General features: G+C 41.9%; 1 protein-coding gene across 1 annotated transcript; it reads left to right on the forward strand.

Moving 5' to 3' along the window:
• The first annotated feature begins 3,246 nt into the window (after positions 1-3,246).
• Positions 3,247-16,782, forward strand: TRHR (thyrotropin releasing hormone receptor). The gene is made up of 2 exons (XM_075495475.1): positions 3,247-4,041; positions 16,363-16,782. The coding sequence occupies exons 1-2, from the start codon at positions 3,247-3,249 to the stop codon at positions 16,780-16,782; spliced, it is 1,215 nt and encodes a 404-aa protein (XP_075351590.1).
• Positions 16,783-18,371: the final 1,589 nt, after the last annotated feature.

An 18,371-nucleotide genomic window follows, 5' to 3' on the forward strand; every position in this document is an offset into this window, starting at 1 on the left:
CATAATACAACACTTGGCAAAAAGCCATAAAAAGTGAACTACTGGCTGAGAGAAGATGGTCTATACAGACCATCTGATACAGACCAGTAGCAGATGCAGAAGATAGCAGAAGCAGAAGAATGAGGCAATCATCAGATACTACATTTCTTGCACATCTTCCAGACTTCCATATTCACTTCAAAATCATGTGGGCTTTTAGATATTCTCCAACTTCTCTGGATCCCATGTCCTCAGCCATTACTTCTGGCACTGCAAACACTTATGTACTCTCAGACATAAATGTTCTTCAGTCTCAGTTCCTCAGCCCCAACTCAGACCATCTACATTGCCTACAGAAGCTAACAGAATACATGGAAACATGAGGAACAAGACTTCAGGGTGGGACAGTGTGGCAGAAAGGCATCAGTCACCAATGAAAGAGAAATCAGTCTATGGAGGTGCTGAAAACTTCCGAGGTCACTGAGGGTTAAGGGATTTATCCAGGCTGTCAACTACCTCAGTTCCCTGGTTTGAATTCTGGTTCAGCCCCCTGCTGGGTTTGATCCCTGTTGAATCCCTGATTACTGACACTAAATCTGTGCTAGTTCACTCCTGGGCTCCCTCCTGGTGTGTTTTATGCTGTGTGTTTGAGCCTCTTGGGCTACACCCACTAAAGCCACATAGCTTCAAAAACATAGATAGGTAACGGGGAATCTGTCCAGTTTGAAGGATAAAATGTTATGGGGTGTGAAGGGGGCTGGGAGAAATCCTTTTTCTGACACCCAGGTGTCACACTAGCGCTGGCCTTCTTCCTCCTTCTGCTGTGTCCAGAATAATGGGATCTGAAGATCGTATGGAGCAGAATCTCAATGAGATCCATGATACAATTCTGTTGATAAAGCATTGGTCAAGTAACCAGTAACCTGAATTTTCCCACAGGTCACTGCTAAGCCACTGGCAATGAATCTGATTCTTTTCACCCCTGTTTGTTCATCTGTTAAATAGCAATAATGATATTTGCTTTACTTCATTAAGTACTTTGGGGTCTAAAGATGAAAACCATCTGATCACAATTGAAGTGTGAACAGGCAAACGGAAAAAAAGACTGGAAAACTTAACTGAGTGTCTTAAAATCTCTGGAATTGTTTTGAGTCTAATTTCCAGCCCTGATGCAGGTGGTATCCTCTTTTCGTCACCACCTGTTGTTTCAGCCTATTTAAAATCCTAGTTTTGCAAACATTACGCCATGTGCCTATGCTAATCCTTCTCTCTTACAACTAAAATGTTTTGAAATCCAAGTTGCTTTTCCCCAGTTGTGCAACATTTTATTTTTTTGAAGCCTGCCAAAGCAAAAAGCAAAAACAATTGCCCTAAATGGAGAAAAAAAGGGATTTTAAGGCAGATTGAATTGTCAACCTTTTAACACAATAGTATAAGGAGAAACAATGGGTTGAAACACTGTGATGTGGAGTTGACAAGGGCTCTTTCACAGATCCCTGCAGAAGGGTTTGCTATGGTTTCTCTCACTGAGGTATTAAAATTGGCAGCAGGTGAGACAGGAAAGCCCTGCATCCATCTCCAGGAGCTGCTGGGCTCCTGAATACTGCTACTGCATCTGTAGGTCTTTCATCAGTGCATCTCAAAGCAGTTGTTTCTACCAGGTTTTGATTTGTCTGTGGTTTTACACAGCCTGACTGAACAAGGAGAAGTTTATTCGACCAGAGGAGACTCGTCATTGACGAAACGGTGGTGAATTAGTAAGACTCGGAGGGGGGGTGGCACACGTGTGTGTGATCTTATTAAGAAGCAATTTGTGCTCTGGTGGTTTTATTGTTGCTGTGATGCAATCCAGAAAAGAGCTGAAAGGGCTCAGGAGCGATGACAGCAATAGTGTTCTGGTTTCAGCTGGGATAGAGTTAATTTTCTTCCTAGTAGCTGGTATAGTGCTGTGTTTTGGATTTAGGATGAGAATAATGTTGGTAACACAGTGGTGTTTTAGTTGTTGCTGAGCAGTGCTTGCACTAGTCGAGCTTCTCATACTGCCCTGCGAGCGAGGCTGGGGGTGCACAAGAAGCTGGGAGGGGGCACAGGCGGGACAGCTGACCCAGCTGGCCAAAGGGCTATTCCACACCATATGGCGTCATGCTGAACAAAAACTGGGGGCTTGGCCAGGGGGCACGGCCGCTGCTGGGGAACTGGCTGAGCATCTGTCAGTGGGTGGTGAGCAATTGCATTGTGCATCACTTGTTTTGTATATTATTGTTATTATTGTTATTATCCCCTCCTTTTCTGTCCTATTAAATTGTCTTTATCTCATCCCATGAGTTTTACCTTTTTTCCGATTCTCTCCCCCAGCCCGCTGGGGGTGGGAGTGAGTGAAGGGCTGTGTGGTGTTTCGCTGCCTGCTGGGTTAAACCACGACAAATAGCAATGGTGGTTTTGAAGAGAATTATCTGTAAAGTAAAGAAACCCAATTTTTCCTGCTGTTTTCAAAAGTTGGGGTACGTTTCTTCCTGTCAGCTCTGAAGGGACTCTTACAGCTCCCTGCAAAGCAGGAGGTGAGTGTAAATTACCATCACTGTCACAAGGACAGGGACACGGGGGAAGTCAGAATTTTAGAAATTGGTGTATTTTTGTTGCCAGTCAATCTCCCTTTTGTTTGCCAGGGTGGATCAATATGATCGATGTGTGAGATAGCCGTCTGAGAGCAGAGGAGGAAAGCAGTGTGAAGTAGAAAACCTGTGGGGCTTTACAAATGACTCTTCTCTCACCTCCCACTGCTGTCTCCACCTTCGGTACGTTGTGACTCCTCCTGGAAAGCGGCGATGCTGAAGTCTGCCTGGGCTGGATCAGCTCAGTCCCGTGCAGTGCTTTAGCAGCTGGCAGTGCAGGAGGGCTCTGCTTTCCCTGCTGCTGCCGCCTCCTCCTCCTCCTCCTCCTCTGCGGGGGGGGAAGCTCCCATCTCCACATGCTGCATTTTCATGAATGCCTCAGACCGGCTATGAGAAAACAGCTTTTTAACCTGTGCGAATGAGCTGGAGTCTTAGAGGGATTAACCTGTGAGGTAATAGAATTTACAAAGACTGAAAGTCCAGGTGCTTTCGGGTGAGTGGAGGACGGTACAGGAATGGGACTGTGACTACATGGAGAACGTGCTCTGGGGCTACAGCTCACCCACGCTGTGCTCCGCTCACCCTTTTGCAGGGGACCATGGAGAACACGTGCTGAGACCGAGTGCTGGGCAGAAGGAGCAGTGGGCTGGTGAAGATGGAGAATGGCACAGGGGACGAGCAGAACCAAACTGGGCTGCCACTATCAAGCCAGGAGATCGTTACAGCTGAATACCAAGTGGTTACCATCCTCTTGGTCCTCCTCATCTGCGGACTGGGCATTGTGGGCAACGTCATGGTGGTTTTGGTGGTCCTCAGAACCAAACACATGAGAACTCCCACTAACTGCTATCTGGTGAGTCTGGCTGTGGCAGATCTCATGGTGCTTGTGGCTGCAGGACTACCCAATATCACAGAAAGCCTGTATAGATCCTGGGTGTATGGCTACATGGGGTGTCTCTGCATCACTTATCTCCAGTACCTAGGGATCAATGCTTCTTCTTTTTCCATCACTGCCTTCACCATTGAGAGATACATAGCCATCTGCCACCCAATCAAAGCTCAATTCCTATGCACTTTTTCAAGAGCCAAAAAGATCATTATTTTTGTGTGGGCTTTCACCTCCATATACTGTATGCTCTGGTTTTTCTTGCTAGACCTTAATACAGTAGTCTACAAAGACACTACTGTTGTGTCCTGTGGCTACAAGGTGTCCAGGAGCTATTACTCTCCTATCTACATGATGGACTTTGGTATATTTTATGTTGTGCCAATGGTATTGGCGACTGTCCTCTATGGCCTGATTGCTAGAATACTGTTCCTGAATCCCATCCCTTCGGACCCAAAAGAAAACTCTAAGACATGGAGGAATGATGTGGCTCACCAAAGCAAGCCTGTGAATTCCAAGATGACTAACAGGAGTTTCAATAGCACTATTGCTTCTCGAAGGCAGGTAGGAACAGCAGTTTGAAATGGCTTTCTGGAACCTAAAACCCACTTGCTTTAGAGATCACTAATCTAAACCTGTGGAAGGGGGTAAAATATATTCTCCCTTTTTGCTAAGTAGTCAAGCTGAAATTCTGTGATATATATACACATATGTATTTTTTCTTGCCTATTCGTTATTACCTACTGCAAGGACTGAAAAACAAATAGTATTTTATTTCCTATATCAAAAAGCAATTAGGAAGTGTCAATAAAGAATGAAACATTTTTAACTATAGTTTCTTTATATTGCAGCGTGTTAGTAATCCTGCCAAATATACAAGGTGACTCTTGTGTTATTTTTGAGATCTGAAGAGAAGGAACTAGCCTGAGAGTTTAGGAGAGTTGAAGTTTTGTCCCGGCTAAGGCACTGCTTCACTCTGCAAACTCAGTCAAGTTGTTACTTTTCCTGTCTCTAACTCTCCTGTGAAAAGTCTACTTAAGCAAGTCTGTATATAAAAGTGCTTTGTAAATGCTAAGTATCTTTGTTATTCTGTCTCTCATAAAATATTCTTATGTATTGATGGCTCAAAACTGAGGCATAGGTTTGACTAGCTTTTTATATTGTTAAGTATGTATGCTGCAATGTGTAATTATACAAGCAGAATATAGTTAGTAGATTAACTTATGGCTATTTGCAATAAACCATGCTGCCTCATACTCACACAGCATGCAGCTGTAGCACAGTCAGGTGCAGTGCTGAGAAATGCAGGGTCCATCACTGTGCAGCTGGCTCTCGGGAGCAGGCTCTGCTTGGGTCAGGAAGCTTAATGCGAGCGTGGGGGAGCGATGCGCTGCGCTGAGCAACTTGGCTTGGAGCCCTCGGCAGCCACTGCAAGCACACCAGAGGGTCACTTTGCCAAGCGGGATGCTTCTACCTCCCCGCACTGTACAGTTCCCTCAGGAAGCAAAGCTGAGGTGTGCGTTTTTTCAAACAAGCTGCGTGCCCCCCCTTGGGTTGAACTTTATATTATTCTTATTTTATGTACATTGCTTACATTGTACAATTCTTATTTATTGTACATTCTTATTTTATGTTTAATGAGAGGGACTGTTTTCCCATATTACAGAGATGGTACTGACCTCAAAAGTTAACTGAGCTGCCTGCTAGAGCACCGAGCACTCACAGAGCACTAGAACCATGCTTTGAAATGCACAACTGAAATATGTGGGCTAGTTTATATTTAGTTGTATCTCCAGTTACAGTTAATAGTCAGATTAGAAGTGTTTAATTTTTTCTTTGTCCATTAATTAGTAGAAGAAGAAGATAATCTGCTTTTCAAGTTCTCAATATCACTTTAGTATACATGCTTGATTATGTGTACTTAGCATCACTTGAAAAACAAACAAATCTTTTACATTGAGCATTACTGAATGTGGATACCATTATATTATGAAACCAAAAAGTGAGGATTATAAAGTGATGTCTTTTATGTCTTGTAAAGACAGCAAGACTTTTTCTAAAAGCCTAAGTAACCTGATTGTTTAAAGTAACATCATTATGAGTAAAGCTAGCATTTGCATATAGTACAACATAAGAAGCAAAGCAAGGATAGCGTGGCATTATTAGGAATATTTTTAATATAATAGCAGTGCAAAATATAGCCAGTGGTGTAAAATGGGAAAACACAAGTCCATATTCAAAAAAATCTAAAATCTCAACAGTTAGTAAGACACACAAGTGAAAATTTCCTGCTGCTCTGGCAAAGGCATGTATAGCTGACAGTATAGTTTGGCCTCATAATGAGTTCTGCTATCATGTAAAACTGTCTATATGCCTTCTCAGAACTGTTCTTGCACTACAGTGATGGAGTTGCATGTGATCTGTAGAAAAAGTGACTGAAAATGTGGTGTACACTTCCTGCTTCTGTGGCAGTTCTCATATTTATCCAAAAACATTTCTACAGAATGAAATTTGTGCATGTTCCTGTGGTGGGTTGGCTCTGGCTGGCAACCAAACACCCACCCAGCTGCTTGCTCACTCCCTTCCACAGCAGGACAGGGGAGAAAATGGGAAGAACAGGAGCGAGAAAGCTCGAGAGTCAAGATAAGGACAGGAAGATAACTTATCAGTTACTGTCATGGGCAATGCAGACTGGACTTGGGGAAAATTGACTTCATTTATTGCCAATTTATTGCCTCTTGTTGTAGCCTCAAGTTACACTCAGTCCCTTCTGTGAGGCAACCGGCAGTGTGGGAAGGGGCAGAGTTGCGATCAGGTTGCAGAGGTTTCTCTCTGCCATTTTTTCCTTTTCACTCTTTTCCTCTGTTTCAGTGTGGGTCCTCCATGGGCTGCAGTCCCTTCAGGTAGTGCCTGCTTCATCAAGGATTTCCTCCTCCTCCTCTGACTTTGGTGTTCCCTCTGCTGTTTCCCACTCTTTTGTTCCCTTCTCCTCTCTCTCCCTCTTTCTTTCCAGCATTTTTGCCATTTCTTAAATATGTTTTCACAGAGGCGCCACCAGCTTGGCTGATGGGCTCAGCTGTGTCCTGTGGTGGGTCTGTTGGAGCTGGATGGAACCATTTGTGTCTGGCATGGGGCAGCCCTGACCCTCTTCTCAGAGACGCCACCCCTGCAGCCTCCCCACTGTCAAAATCTGGACATGGACATTCAGTACTGTTCCATTGAGTGGTTATGATTAATTATTATTATAATTAACCTATTATGATCTCACATTTATATAATATACCAGAATGAAACAGTAAGTCAGATAGGTTTCCTCAACCTTCATGAAGGTTTAACTCAGGAATTTCATAAGCATTTTTGACAATAATTAATCCAACATGACAGTACATGAATTGATTTACCCACTTAGTCTAACCTGGATTGCTTGACTAATCTGTATTTAGTTTGATGTAGACTGCCATATCATACCCTTGCCTTTAATTTTCTTGGGACTTCCCATTACCTGTTTTAAAAGTCTTTCTTTGTTAAAAATAGTCAAAACTTGTTTTTTACCTGGGTAAGAAAGTGCTTTGTCCCCTACCTTTTCATACAATGGCTGTGTTTTTGTTGAAGAGCAGTATCTGAAGCTCTTTCCACCTCATGGCTGAAATTAATTCCATTGTCCTGTTGTTTTTTAGACTTTTTTTTTAACCTATATTATTGTGTTAGCATATAGCTATCTGTACTGTCAGCTTTGTGTTTCTATATCAGCTTCCAAGAATTAGTTTTTTATATACAGTCAATGCTTTCTATCATGAGTCATACAGTTATGCAATTTCAATTGTTTTCTTCAAAACTGGCAATATGTCATTTAAGTTTCTGGTATGAGAGTTAGCCCAGAATTAGAAGCTGACAGACTGAAAATGTGAAGAGCAACTTGGAAACCACCCTGGATAAACATCTAGGATGCTTCCTCACACCTGGCATCAACAGAAAGAGCAGGGCAGGAGAGGAACAACCCTGATGTGGCATCTAGAATAGCTCTATGCTCGGGGAGGAAGCAAATGCAGAGTAAAATAACCATTTCATCACAATTGCGGAGGACAGCTACCTGAGCTGAGGCAAGGGGGGGGTGGGAAGCTCAGCAGTGAGATAAACAGGAGGGAGGGAGGTGTCTACTGCTCAAGGAGAATCGATGGACCATGTTTGGTTTCGTTAGAACAGATATTTTCAGTCTCTGACGTAAACAGATGTAACACCACCACTGAAGGGGAAAAAAGCGGTCAGGTGGTCAGAGGACTTCTGTTTTGTTTTCAAAACAGAACACTGATTTAGGTCATTCTATGATTTAGAAAGAAGGCCTGGAATATATATTAGAATGGTGAGTCAAGCCTATTTTAATGTATTTTTCCTGAGAGATATCTAGGGATGAGCTCATAATGAGGCTATATTACACTGCCAGGGAACAAAAATCGGCTTTCCAGGTAGAAGGTGGTCCTCTGTTTACTCGTTCCATTCTCTCCCTTCACCCTCCCACCCACATCATTTAAAAGTCACTGAACAATGTTAGTTCTAGGAAATATTTATTTTGTTCCAATGTTTGGAAAGCTAACAGGAATAAAATCTGTTTACTAAAGGATCAATACCCCCATATCAACAACCACCAATGGACAAAGCCTTCAAAGCACTCTTCAGGGCTCCCTGAAGTTTTCATTCAAAGCACTGCAAGACAAAACTGAACAGGGAAGACAAGCAAAACCAACAAGTATAAAAAATCAGTCCTTTTTTAAAAATGTTGAAAGAGAGGAAAAGGCACAAACTAAGCTTTCTTTTCTCATAAAGTATCTCCATTTCCAACACATTTTTGTTTCACTGAACAACATCTGTTACCGCTGATATTGGACAACTACTGAAATCACAAGTTATTTGTTTACACTGCAAACTAAAGTTCTACCAAGGAAAGGAGCACCAATATGTACCCATAGGATATGTCAAACTCCATTCTTACATCCACTTCTGAGGAGCTAAACCAATCCCACTCATGCAATATTTATTCTGTTTCACAGAACTGTACTGGATAGCAGGGTGCAATAGACGTATCTTAAAGGTTTTCAAAAAGAAAAGTAGTTTTATTTGACAGTCAGGCCCTCCTTTGTACATGGGAGTACATTTCCAATTCATTTTGTATTTTCCATCTGGCTCCTGGTGTCCTAGAAGGAACAGAAACCAGTTCATTCTGCCTCTTCTTTGTCAGGAGCTAAATCCAGTTGATCCACTCTTTATGGAAAGCAGTAAGAGTCATTTATTGCCTTTGCAGAGCTTTTGATCAGTCACTACAAGTCAGTAGGCAACACCTGACTGTCTCCTGAGGGAAGATCTCCACCAGAAGGCGGTGAGATATTGGTATGCTCCATTTTCAGAGGAATCAGTTTGTGCTCAAGGCTAGATGGCAGTGGCCCTGAGGAATCAGCTAGTGATACACTTGGTTTTAGTATTGAAATATGCAGGTAAACCTTCAAGCTTGTGTTTAGTTTGTGACTTAAAGAAAAATCTTAAACAACTATTAGGTTTGATGGAGCTGGTGATGACTGTGTTGAATAGGCTTTCAGCTATGCTTTGCAAAGAAAATAACCTCGCTAGACCGAAGTTCCTGTGTAGTTGAACAATACTGTGGGAAAGCATCTGACTGCCAATACGGGGTCTCAGTGATAAACAGTGACATAATGTTTTTTGCAACAGAAGATTAGGAGAAAACAAAAAGGTGACTAAGAGTAAGCTGAGACCTCTCTGACCACAGGGAAACTATAGAGCATTTCCGCTGAATGATTTGCACAACTTTAACCTGAGAAAACAGAGTGAAATAGTCCTAGTGTACACATTTCCTCAAGTTAAACAGGAGGGAAGGTGAGAAAGCAAAATTTTCCAGCCCTCTTCAATTGAACGCAAGTCACAGTAGCTGAAACTTCAAAGCTTAACAGAGGAAAGATCAATATGATTAGAAGATGATGTCATGACAAAGAGTATCTCTTAAGGCCAGAGAGTTCAAAGTCCTATTTACTTGATTCAGAGCCAAAGAAGGAACTTCAATGCAAATTCAATGTTAAGATTTATTTAACAACTGTATGATCATTTGAACAAATGATCACAGGTCCCAAGGAAGTGAATTGAAGTTGATTTCTACTCACTCACCAGAAAATACAGACTATGAATTTGGAGCTGTCCAATTAAGCACATAATTTGAATGTGTAAGGAATCCTGGACCTCATGAAGCACTGGGAAACTGTACTTGTTGTCACGGACCTAGGGTAAAAACTGCATGTAGTGGCAAGAAAGATTGAATGTGATCCAAAGGATTATAAGCCAATAAGGGACCTTGTCCCAGAAGCCTCAGGACCTTAGATTAAAGAAATTTCCTTCCAATACTTTGTTGTAATTTCACAGAAACACTGAGGCTGGCAGGTGCCTCTGGAGATCATCCAGTCCAATCCCAGTGGCAGTACCACTTTCAGTGGTGCTGTGGTAGGCTGAAGACATCTGGCTTGTTAGACTACTGGGTAGCTGTTCTGCCACTTTGTTTTAGTTTCTTCATTGCATTTGCAAAGGGAGATGCAACAGTTAGGTCTCGTTATTTTTCATGGCATTAACCTACCAATTTGTGTCTTTGCTATTCCAAAATGGCCTGTTATTGGTACTTGCAAACCATCCATATTGTTAAGTCTTTCAAAAAACACGTTCACTGACTGTATCCTAATTAAAATGAATAGCAATTGAGCAAACATTAACTGCAGTTACAGGCATTTATCGCACGTAAATAGCAATGTATGTGCATAAATTCAATCTGGAAAAAATACAGGTGCCTGTACCAAAGCTTTGACCAGATTGTCCATTACCAAAAATCGCAGACAAACTAAATTCAATATAATCAGCTCATTGCCTCTGTCAAGCAGCAGTTCATATTCAACTTACATTCACACACGTTACAGCTTCAACTTTACACATGCCTGAAATTCAAGCTAATAATTCTTTAGTCTTTACTCATAGTCTTTCTTTCTGTATCTTACACCATAAAGTACCATAAGTATCAAAATAAATCTCAACACTTCATTTTATTTGCTTTTTCATATACAGCACCACCACAATTCCACTTACTTCTAAACTGTCTTTGCTTGCAGAAATAAAAGAAATAATGGTTCCTATTTGAACTTTGGAAGGTTTAGCCACTTATTTTATAGTTGCTGTTTAGTGCAATGAATTCAGAGCAGATGTGTACCTGTGATGGTAAAAGTTGAAGGCTGATCACACTTTCCCCTCTTCTCCATTTTAGGCATTCTATTCCCAAGCCTTTTATTAAGCAGACAAGAGAGGAAGAAAGGTTTCATTTCATGACTAGAAAACATGTTGTTCAAAGTATTCAGAGCAGATTTCACAATAAAACAAAAATTCACTAACAAGTTACACCAACCAACATTAAATGTTTCTTTACAGCATACAGTACAAGGGAGAAAAGCTGTTTCTGCTTTTTTTTTTTTCTGCGGGTGCTTAATTTTGCTAATAGTGCTTCTTTTTTTCTAGCAGCACAGGTACTAGGATCTATCAGCACTTCTCAAACGTTAATGCTTTTTCTTCTGAAGACTTGAATCATTTTGTTCAGCTCAGAAGCAAGAAAATGTCCTGAAGACCCAGGCATTGCAGGAAGGAAGAAGAGAGCGAGAGAACTTAAAACTGAAGGATAGAAAAGGGATTTGCCTGTCACACAGGAAAACTTTGAAAATGTGGGGAAAATTAAATCTTTTTTTTCTAAGATTACCTGTTCTGTGAGCTACCTTGGCAAGCAGCTCATTACCTTTTAAAAGCGAGCAAGAGGCCAGGGGAAGCAAATGGGAAGACAAGGAAGCAACCTAGTTCCCTTTTTATAGCAGCTAAGAGCCCGTACATGGTCTGGCTGATGTGCTCATGGAATCACAACCTGAGCTGTGTGCTTCTTTTTCTGCTTCCCATATGCTCCTCATCTGTCCGGTCCTCCAGATCAGATCCTGGTCTGTGTTGATGTCTTCAATGCTTCCATTTTATCCCACCTAGCTCAGCCAACAGATCCCAAATTTTTTTCTTGTCCGTCCTTAATATGAACACTGAATTACATATTTGCAGGTAGATTTCATACTTTCCCCAAAGGAATTCCTAGTTTCCTCAGGTATCAAGGGGACTGTGAAAAATAAATACAGGCTTAGATAGCAAATGTGTTTGTTTATACTTGAGATGGGATCCAACTGACTTAACTTTATGTGTATGTCACAAGTTAGTTGCTTAGGCCAATGAAATCGTCTAAGGTCCCTCCATGGTCAATTAAAATAGGTAGGTTACCCTCTAGAGAAAGTCCTCTCTTAGACATTGATGCAGTACGTGATGACCTGCCCCCCAGAGAGACCCCTCTGTTCTCTCACAGCAGAGCAAGCACAGAGTCCAGCCTGCAATGCAAGATAAGTTTTGTGTGGCTTACATGAAATCCTCAATCGTATTGCTTGGTTTCACTCGTGGTGTTATTAAAACAAGACCTTAATCCTTTTAATTATTTAATCCTCCTCCTCATTGTACAACTTCTTTTGGATTACAAAATCACAGACTGGCATATACAATCTCTGTGCATTGCAATGAACACCACCAAGCACAAGAAAGCAAGATGCTATTACATGCCTTTAAAACACCAGAGTGACTCTATGGCACAGAAACTTAGTAACTATGACTATTACTTTTACCTATCAATGTAAGAAAGATTAGTATTCAAAGGAGAAGGAAGCAACTGCCAAACTGTGAGTACCATGGTAATGAAAATGTCTCGTAAAAGCACTTCCTTAGTATGACAGGGTTTTGGAGCAGGAAGGAAAAGGAGAATACTAGTTCAGAATTAAAATATTGGAAATCTGTTTAGTAAAAAACATTTTAAATATTTTTCAGACCATTCTCAGAAACCAAAAGATAGGGCTTGAAAAGTGCAGCCAGGAACATATTCAGTCTCAAGCACTTCACTATTATTCAAGGTACACTTGAAATTTGGACTAAAATGGATTTGCTCAAAGCCATTAATCATGTTTTCAGCCTCCTTAACTAAGAATAATGTGTACTGTGAGTATAGGATACACAGTGCACATCCACAAGAAAAGAGCAATCAGTGTATGCTTGTGTATGCTTCACCTGAGTAAAGAATGAGGATGCTAGTGCCTTTGCTTTCAGGGAGCTTTGGTGTATGGTTACAGGTAATAAAAAGCAGGTTTTTAAAAAAGTTTGTCCTCTTAGCACTCCCCTGATGTCAAATAATTACCTCCCCCCCCAAATGATATTTAGTTATGTTTCATATGAAGTGATTTGAAAAAGGATATGGCAGTTTACCTGAGCAAAGCAGACCAAACTTTCCTCTCAACTATTTCTGTGCAGCCCCATCCATCTCAATGAAGATTTTTGGTGTGGATAAGAAAGCAGCTTTGGCCTAAATCATGTGTTTAGAAGCTGGGTTCCTCTATAAAGGCAAATTCAGGTGCAAAAAAAGTCCAGGGCATGCTTGCAGCATCTTTGGGTCAGAAGCCCTGAGGGGTGCCTCAGCCTGCAGTGGGGTGACAAGCCCTCTGGCCACTCTGGGGACAAAGTGAGCGGTGCCACAGCACCTTCTAGGAGCTGCTGTCATTTGCACAAAGGTCATGTTCTGAGGTAGATGGTCATGAAAAGCCACTGCCTCTGGAGCCAGCTTAGGGAGGATTTACCAATGAGCAAATAACTATCTGAACTCAGGGCCTTGCAGTGGGTCTCAGAGTCACAACCACTACTGGTCAGATGGATCAGGCAACTGAACTTCTGCCTGGCAATAGAGAGCTTGTGCCAGATTTGTGATTTTTGGCAGCTTTGGATGGACGTGCACTGCAGCCAGTTTAAAATGATGGTGAATTCTCCTCATTGTCCTGCATTGACTGAACCACCAAAACGGGCCACCAAAGAGGTGCCATCCATGGCCACATGCTTCTGCCTCTTCTCTTGCACCTGACTCTGTGGCAGCATATGGGTACATGAGTTGGATCACTGACCTGAGCAACCCAAAACCCAGCTCTACAGAGAAGTGCTTAGTTTTCAGTTGGACCAGCAGTCTGACTTGACCCACATCCTCATCTTTGGGGCCAGCACAAGGAGGGAGGTGAGAACAGGGTTGCTTTTTTAGCTGCAGTCACAGGTTACTTTGGCTTCAGTTTATGTCAAGACCAGGAAATCGTGGACAACGTCTTACCTGGCATAAAGCCTGACAGTGCGAAGCTAACCTCTTGGCGTTTTTAAACACTTTCAAGCCTGCAGACTCAATTGATCTCAGCTCAGGGCACTTTGTGCTGTGACCATGATATTTTTTATCTGGTGCTAAGAGCCAGTTCTAATATATTGTCAAATCACAGCCTCAGGATACTAAACATGACAGCAGTACAAGATAGTGGTGTTAGATAAAAGGAAAATGCACATCAAGCTGCCAGTATACATAAATTCAGCTAATAGTTTGTACACTACATACATATATGTCTTTGAGGCATATAGGATGCAATCACTTGAAGAGTAACAGCCTTTTTTCATTGCTGTAAAAGTATTAATTGTGTGACTCTAAAATATCCCCTTCCTGACACTAAGATCAATTCACTTCTAGTTCAACCCAGGATTCAAACTGACAGCTGCAACACTGTAAGTGATTCTCTGAGCAATTGTGCGTTAAAGACAAACTCAGAAGAAATGTAAATTGCCAATGATCAGTAGGTATGATAACAGAGTCCCCTGCTGAGGTTCTGGCAGCGAAATACTTTGATGCCTGAGTAGACGATTATCCACTAGCCCTCTGAATGTCTGAGCTGATGCAACACATCTGATAGTTGGGTTCAGTCCCATTGTTAATCCAAGCTCCACAAATGGTTACTTTCTTCCTTTAAATGTGGATTATTTTCCATGATGCATGATTATTCTTGGTCGAATGGATTTGCTCAGTTTGGAGGGACAGGCTGGAGCTTACCTGGAGGGAGCAGAGGCAGCAGGTGAGGAGTCCTGAGTCTTCCTCAGCCAGAGCAGGCCAGCACTGGGGCACCTCGCTCTTTGCAGCCATGCTCATAGGGCTGGCCCTTTTAGAAGTGGTTCGGAGATAAGGAAAACTCATCCTTTTAGCTACCTGAGACATTCACATTTGCATTTTGCTCTATTACGATGATTGTTTGTGCAGAGCAAACAAGAAAAGCAGTCTAGAAGTCATAAGGAAATGTATCAGTCAAGTGACAAAAAAGATAATATTTCTCGGTCTCATTTTTTACTTCTACTGAACACAGCTGTAGGGAAATCAAAAGTGAGGGTGAAGGGAGGAGAATTAGAGGATAAAACTGTAGCCTTTGAATATGTACATTTGAAGATAGAGAGATACAGATACATCAATTTGCAGGGTAACTTTGCTCTTCATCCCATTCTTTATCATACTATCTACAACAAAAACAACAAATTGGGTTATATGTATATGTGTCTTTCTAGATAGCTAGAAGAAAATACATCCCTTAGGCAATGAGATTGCAGGCTTTCTATATAATGAGCTATCTGTTCAGAAGACAAGAGAATTACATACTCTCTTATAACTTCAAACTAAAAAACACACCTAAAACTAGCATGTATATATGAGTGATTTTAGTGGAGTTATCTGTCTGTCCCCCTGGAAACAATTAAATCTCTTATCGATCCTCATCTATCCTTTCTGCAAGCAGTGAAATGATAACCCATAAGCCAGAATGTATCCTGTGGTTACAGGAGTTGCTGTTTCATTGAAGTATAACTTCAGGTACCCATAAAGCAAAGGTAAAAAGAAGTGCTTTAAACTAATCTGTCAATAGGCAACAACAGTTTTATGTCAAGGAGAAAGGCAAATAGTAAAAAAAAATCACAACCAAAAGAAGTAGTTGTAGCTCACCAAAATCAGTACCAATGCTTTCCAGTTCATGCACATGCAGTTAACCAAGTCATCTCCTGACTTACATGAGGCTGTGCCACCGTACTATCCCACTGTCACATCTCACCGTACTTTCTACCTTGTTTATTAACATCTTTCAAACTTTCTTTAATGTAGAGACTAGGGAATACCACATATACTAGAATTAAATTATTTACAAGAGAAAGACTCTTTTTACAGTGGGTTTTTTTTCTAATTTTTCAGTTATTTCTTGTTCACTTCATTTCAGCTATCCTGGGTATCCCCAAAGGTTGTTTTTTTCTTTATTCAAAACAAATTTACACAATAGATGGAAGTTCTTATCATAATCAAGCTTTATTCCTAATCAGTTTTTTTCCTGGCTCTGTAAACTGTAATTGACATTTCAGAGTAAATATCAAATAATGAAGATCGTATTAAATATTGAGGATTTGAGGAATAGGAATAAATTCCATTTTTTCCTTTTTTTTTTGCATTATTTTTGGCTTTTGGGAATTCTTTTAGGGATGGCTGTTAAAGCAGATAATCTAAATAGGCTTCAGGTTCAATTACTCTGCAGACTTATACTAGTCTAAAGGAGGAGATCTAATGTGGTTGGAAAATATGTCTTTAGACCTCTTTTTTTCCATTTGAATCAACACCTCCTTCCAGCTTGAGAAGTTGCAAAGTCTAAGGTCTACAACAATTAGCTTACTGGGATGTCACCTGGAAAGAGTCATTTAATAAAACTAGGAGGAATTTGGAGCCAGGGTTTTTTTGTCCTTCTTACTGTGGAAAACTTTTCTGAATCAAACGTTGATCAGAAATTCCCAGCTGAAGAATCTGTCTGTAGTTTTGCTTTGGTCCTAGGGATGTAGGAGTGCACATGTTCATTCCAAGATGAGTACTAACCTTCTGCCCCTCTTCTGTTTACCTCTGTGTTCCCCCAGGTTACCAAGATGTTGGCTGTGGTGGTTGTCCTATTTGCATTTCTATGGATGCCCTACCGCACACTAGTCGTGGTCAATTCCTTTCTCTCCAGCCCCTTCCAAGAAAACTGGTTCCTGCTATTTTGCAGAATCTGTATTTATTTAAATAGTGCCATCAATCCTGTAATTTACAATCTCATGTCCCAGAAATTCAGAGCAGCCTTCAGGAAACTCTGCAACTGCCAGCAGAAACGGGAGAAGAAACCGGCCAATTACAGCGTGGCCCTAAATTATAACGTCATCAAAGAGTCTGATCACTTCAGCACTGAGCTAGAAGATATTACTGTCACCAATACCTATCTGTCCTCTGCAAAATTGTCCCTTGGTGATACGTGTTTGTCATCTGAGGTAACAGTTAATACGCCTGAATGTTTGGTGTAGAGTCCTCATGAACCAGAGCATGTTCATGTGCACGGGGCTGTGCTGGGCTAGCTTTCAGCTGTGGCAGCACAGCGAAGGACCAGGGAAGGCTGGGGGTGACAGATGATGGACCATCGAACAGGGCATGGTGGGGAGGGAGAGCTGCCTGGCTCTGGAAAGTGATGCTCTCAAAGTGCCTTGTGCCGAGCATGACGGGACTGGGAGGATCTGGGGTATGCGGAAGGGTGAGGAGAAACACATAGGTTAAGCCTTACTCCCTGAGGAGCAGAGGGCAATGGTGGAGCATCAGAGAGCGGTGCTCGGGCATGGTGCCTCACGTACATGTCTGGCAGGAGGGTGGGCGTTGGTGTCTGAGCTCAGCAATTCCTCCTAGGTGTGCTCTGGCTGCCTGCAGGAGGGCAATGGGGCATTTTCTTGGCCTCACCCTCTGGCTCCAGGCTGGGGTTAACTAGCCCAGTGCCACCATGCAGCTGGTGCTAAGAGAAGACATGGATCTCCCCACACCAGCTTTCTGGTCCTGAGAGTGCTGAGAGCCATATCTATTTCCACGCTACCTGCACCATCCCCATGTGTAGCACATCTCTCTAACCCAGCTCTCTTCTACATGCTGATGCGTGTTACGGTTTTCATGATGCTTTTTTACACAATAGTACTTAAATGTTGTTTGTAAACGTGTATACTTTAGAGCTTACAATATAGATGATCCACAGAGAGGCTTAGTTTTTCATTTCTTTTTGCAGATGATGTGAGAATGAAAAATATTTCTTTCTCAGTTTTCTTCTTCTCATTTTCAGGCCTGAGGCCCACCTTGTTCTGAGTACACTGTCATATAAAACCTTTGGATGCTCTGTTCCCACCAACCTGTATGAAATGTAAAGGCATTTCTGCTCACAGAATTGCAGGAGTTACCATATATCTCTACACACCTGTCTGCATCCTACAAGAAAAAGCAGCCCCTTGGGGAGTGAAAAGAATATACTACTGAGTCTAACTGAACGAAGCACTTTTAACACAACAGAACTTTAAGCAGGTGAGTTGGCTTCAGTGGAATACCCAAATCCTTCGTCTCACGTAGTGGCCAAAGAGTGGTCTGCCTTCTCAGATAGAGCAAGGCTGCCCAGGACATCTCCACGGACGCAGAGCGGGGCAGTGGATGATGCTCCCAATGAAGGTGAGGCGAGGAGAGGAGCTGCCCTCCTGCCTGGCTGCACTGGGCAGTACCAGCGGGGCCCGTCCGACAGCCAGAACCGCTGCCGATCACAGCAATTACCCGCCATTGACTCCCTCATCCCACAGCAGTGCAAATCTAATGGCAGGCATCGTAACACAATTCAATAAGCAGATATCTGATGGCAAAGAGCATGAAATATTTTTTTTTCTTTTTTTTTTTTTTTCCTTGAACAGCATGAAATAGGAAGACCGTTCAATGATTCACAGCAGGGAATAAACAAATTAAAAAGTCAGTAGGAAGCTTTAAAAAAATCTTATTTTTTTCAGCAAGCTAGTTTATAGATGTACCACTTTAAATGTAAGTCTCAGCTAATACTGAATCCTGTCAGAACTTGACAGGTATTGAAGAGTATTGGACA

This window comes from Mycteria americana, chromosome 2, assembly GCF_035582795.1.
Source record: "Mycteria americana isolate JAX WOST 10 ecotype Jacksonville Zoo and Gardens chromosome 2, USCA_MyAme_1.0, whole genome shotgun sequence".
Classification (NCBI taxonomy): Eukaryota; Metazoa; Chordata; class Aves; order Ciconiiformes; family Ciconiidae; genus Mycteria; species Mycteria americana.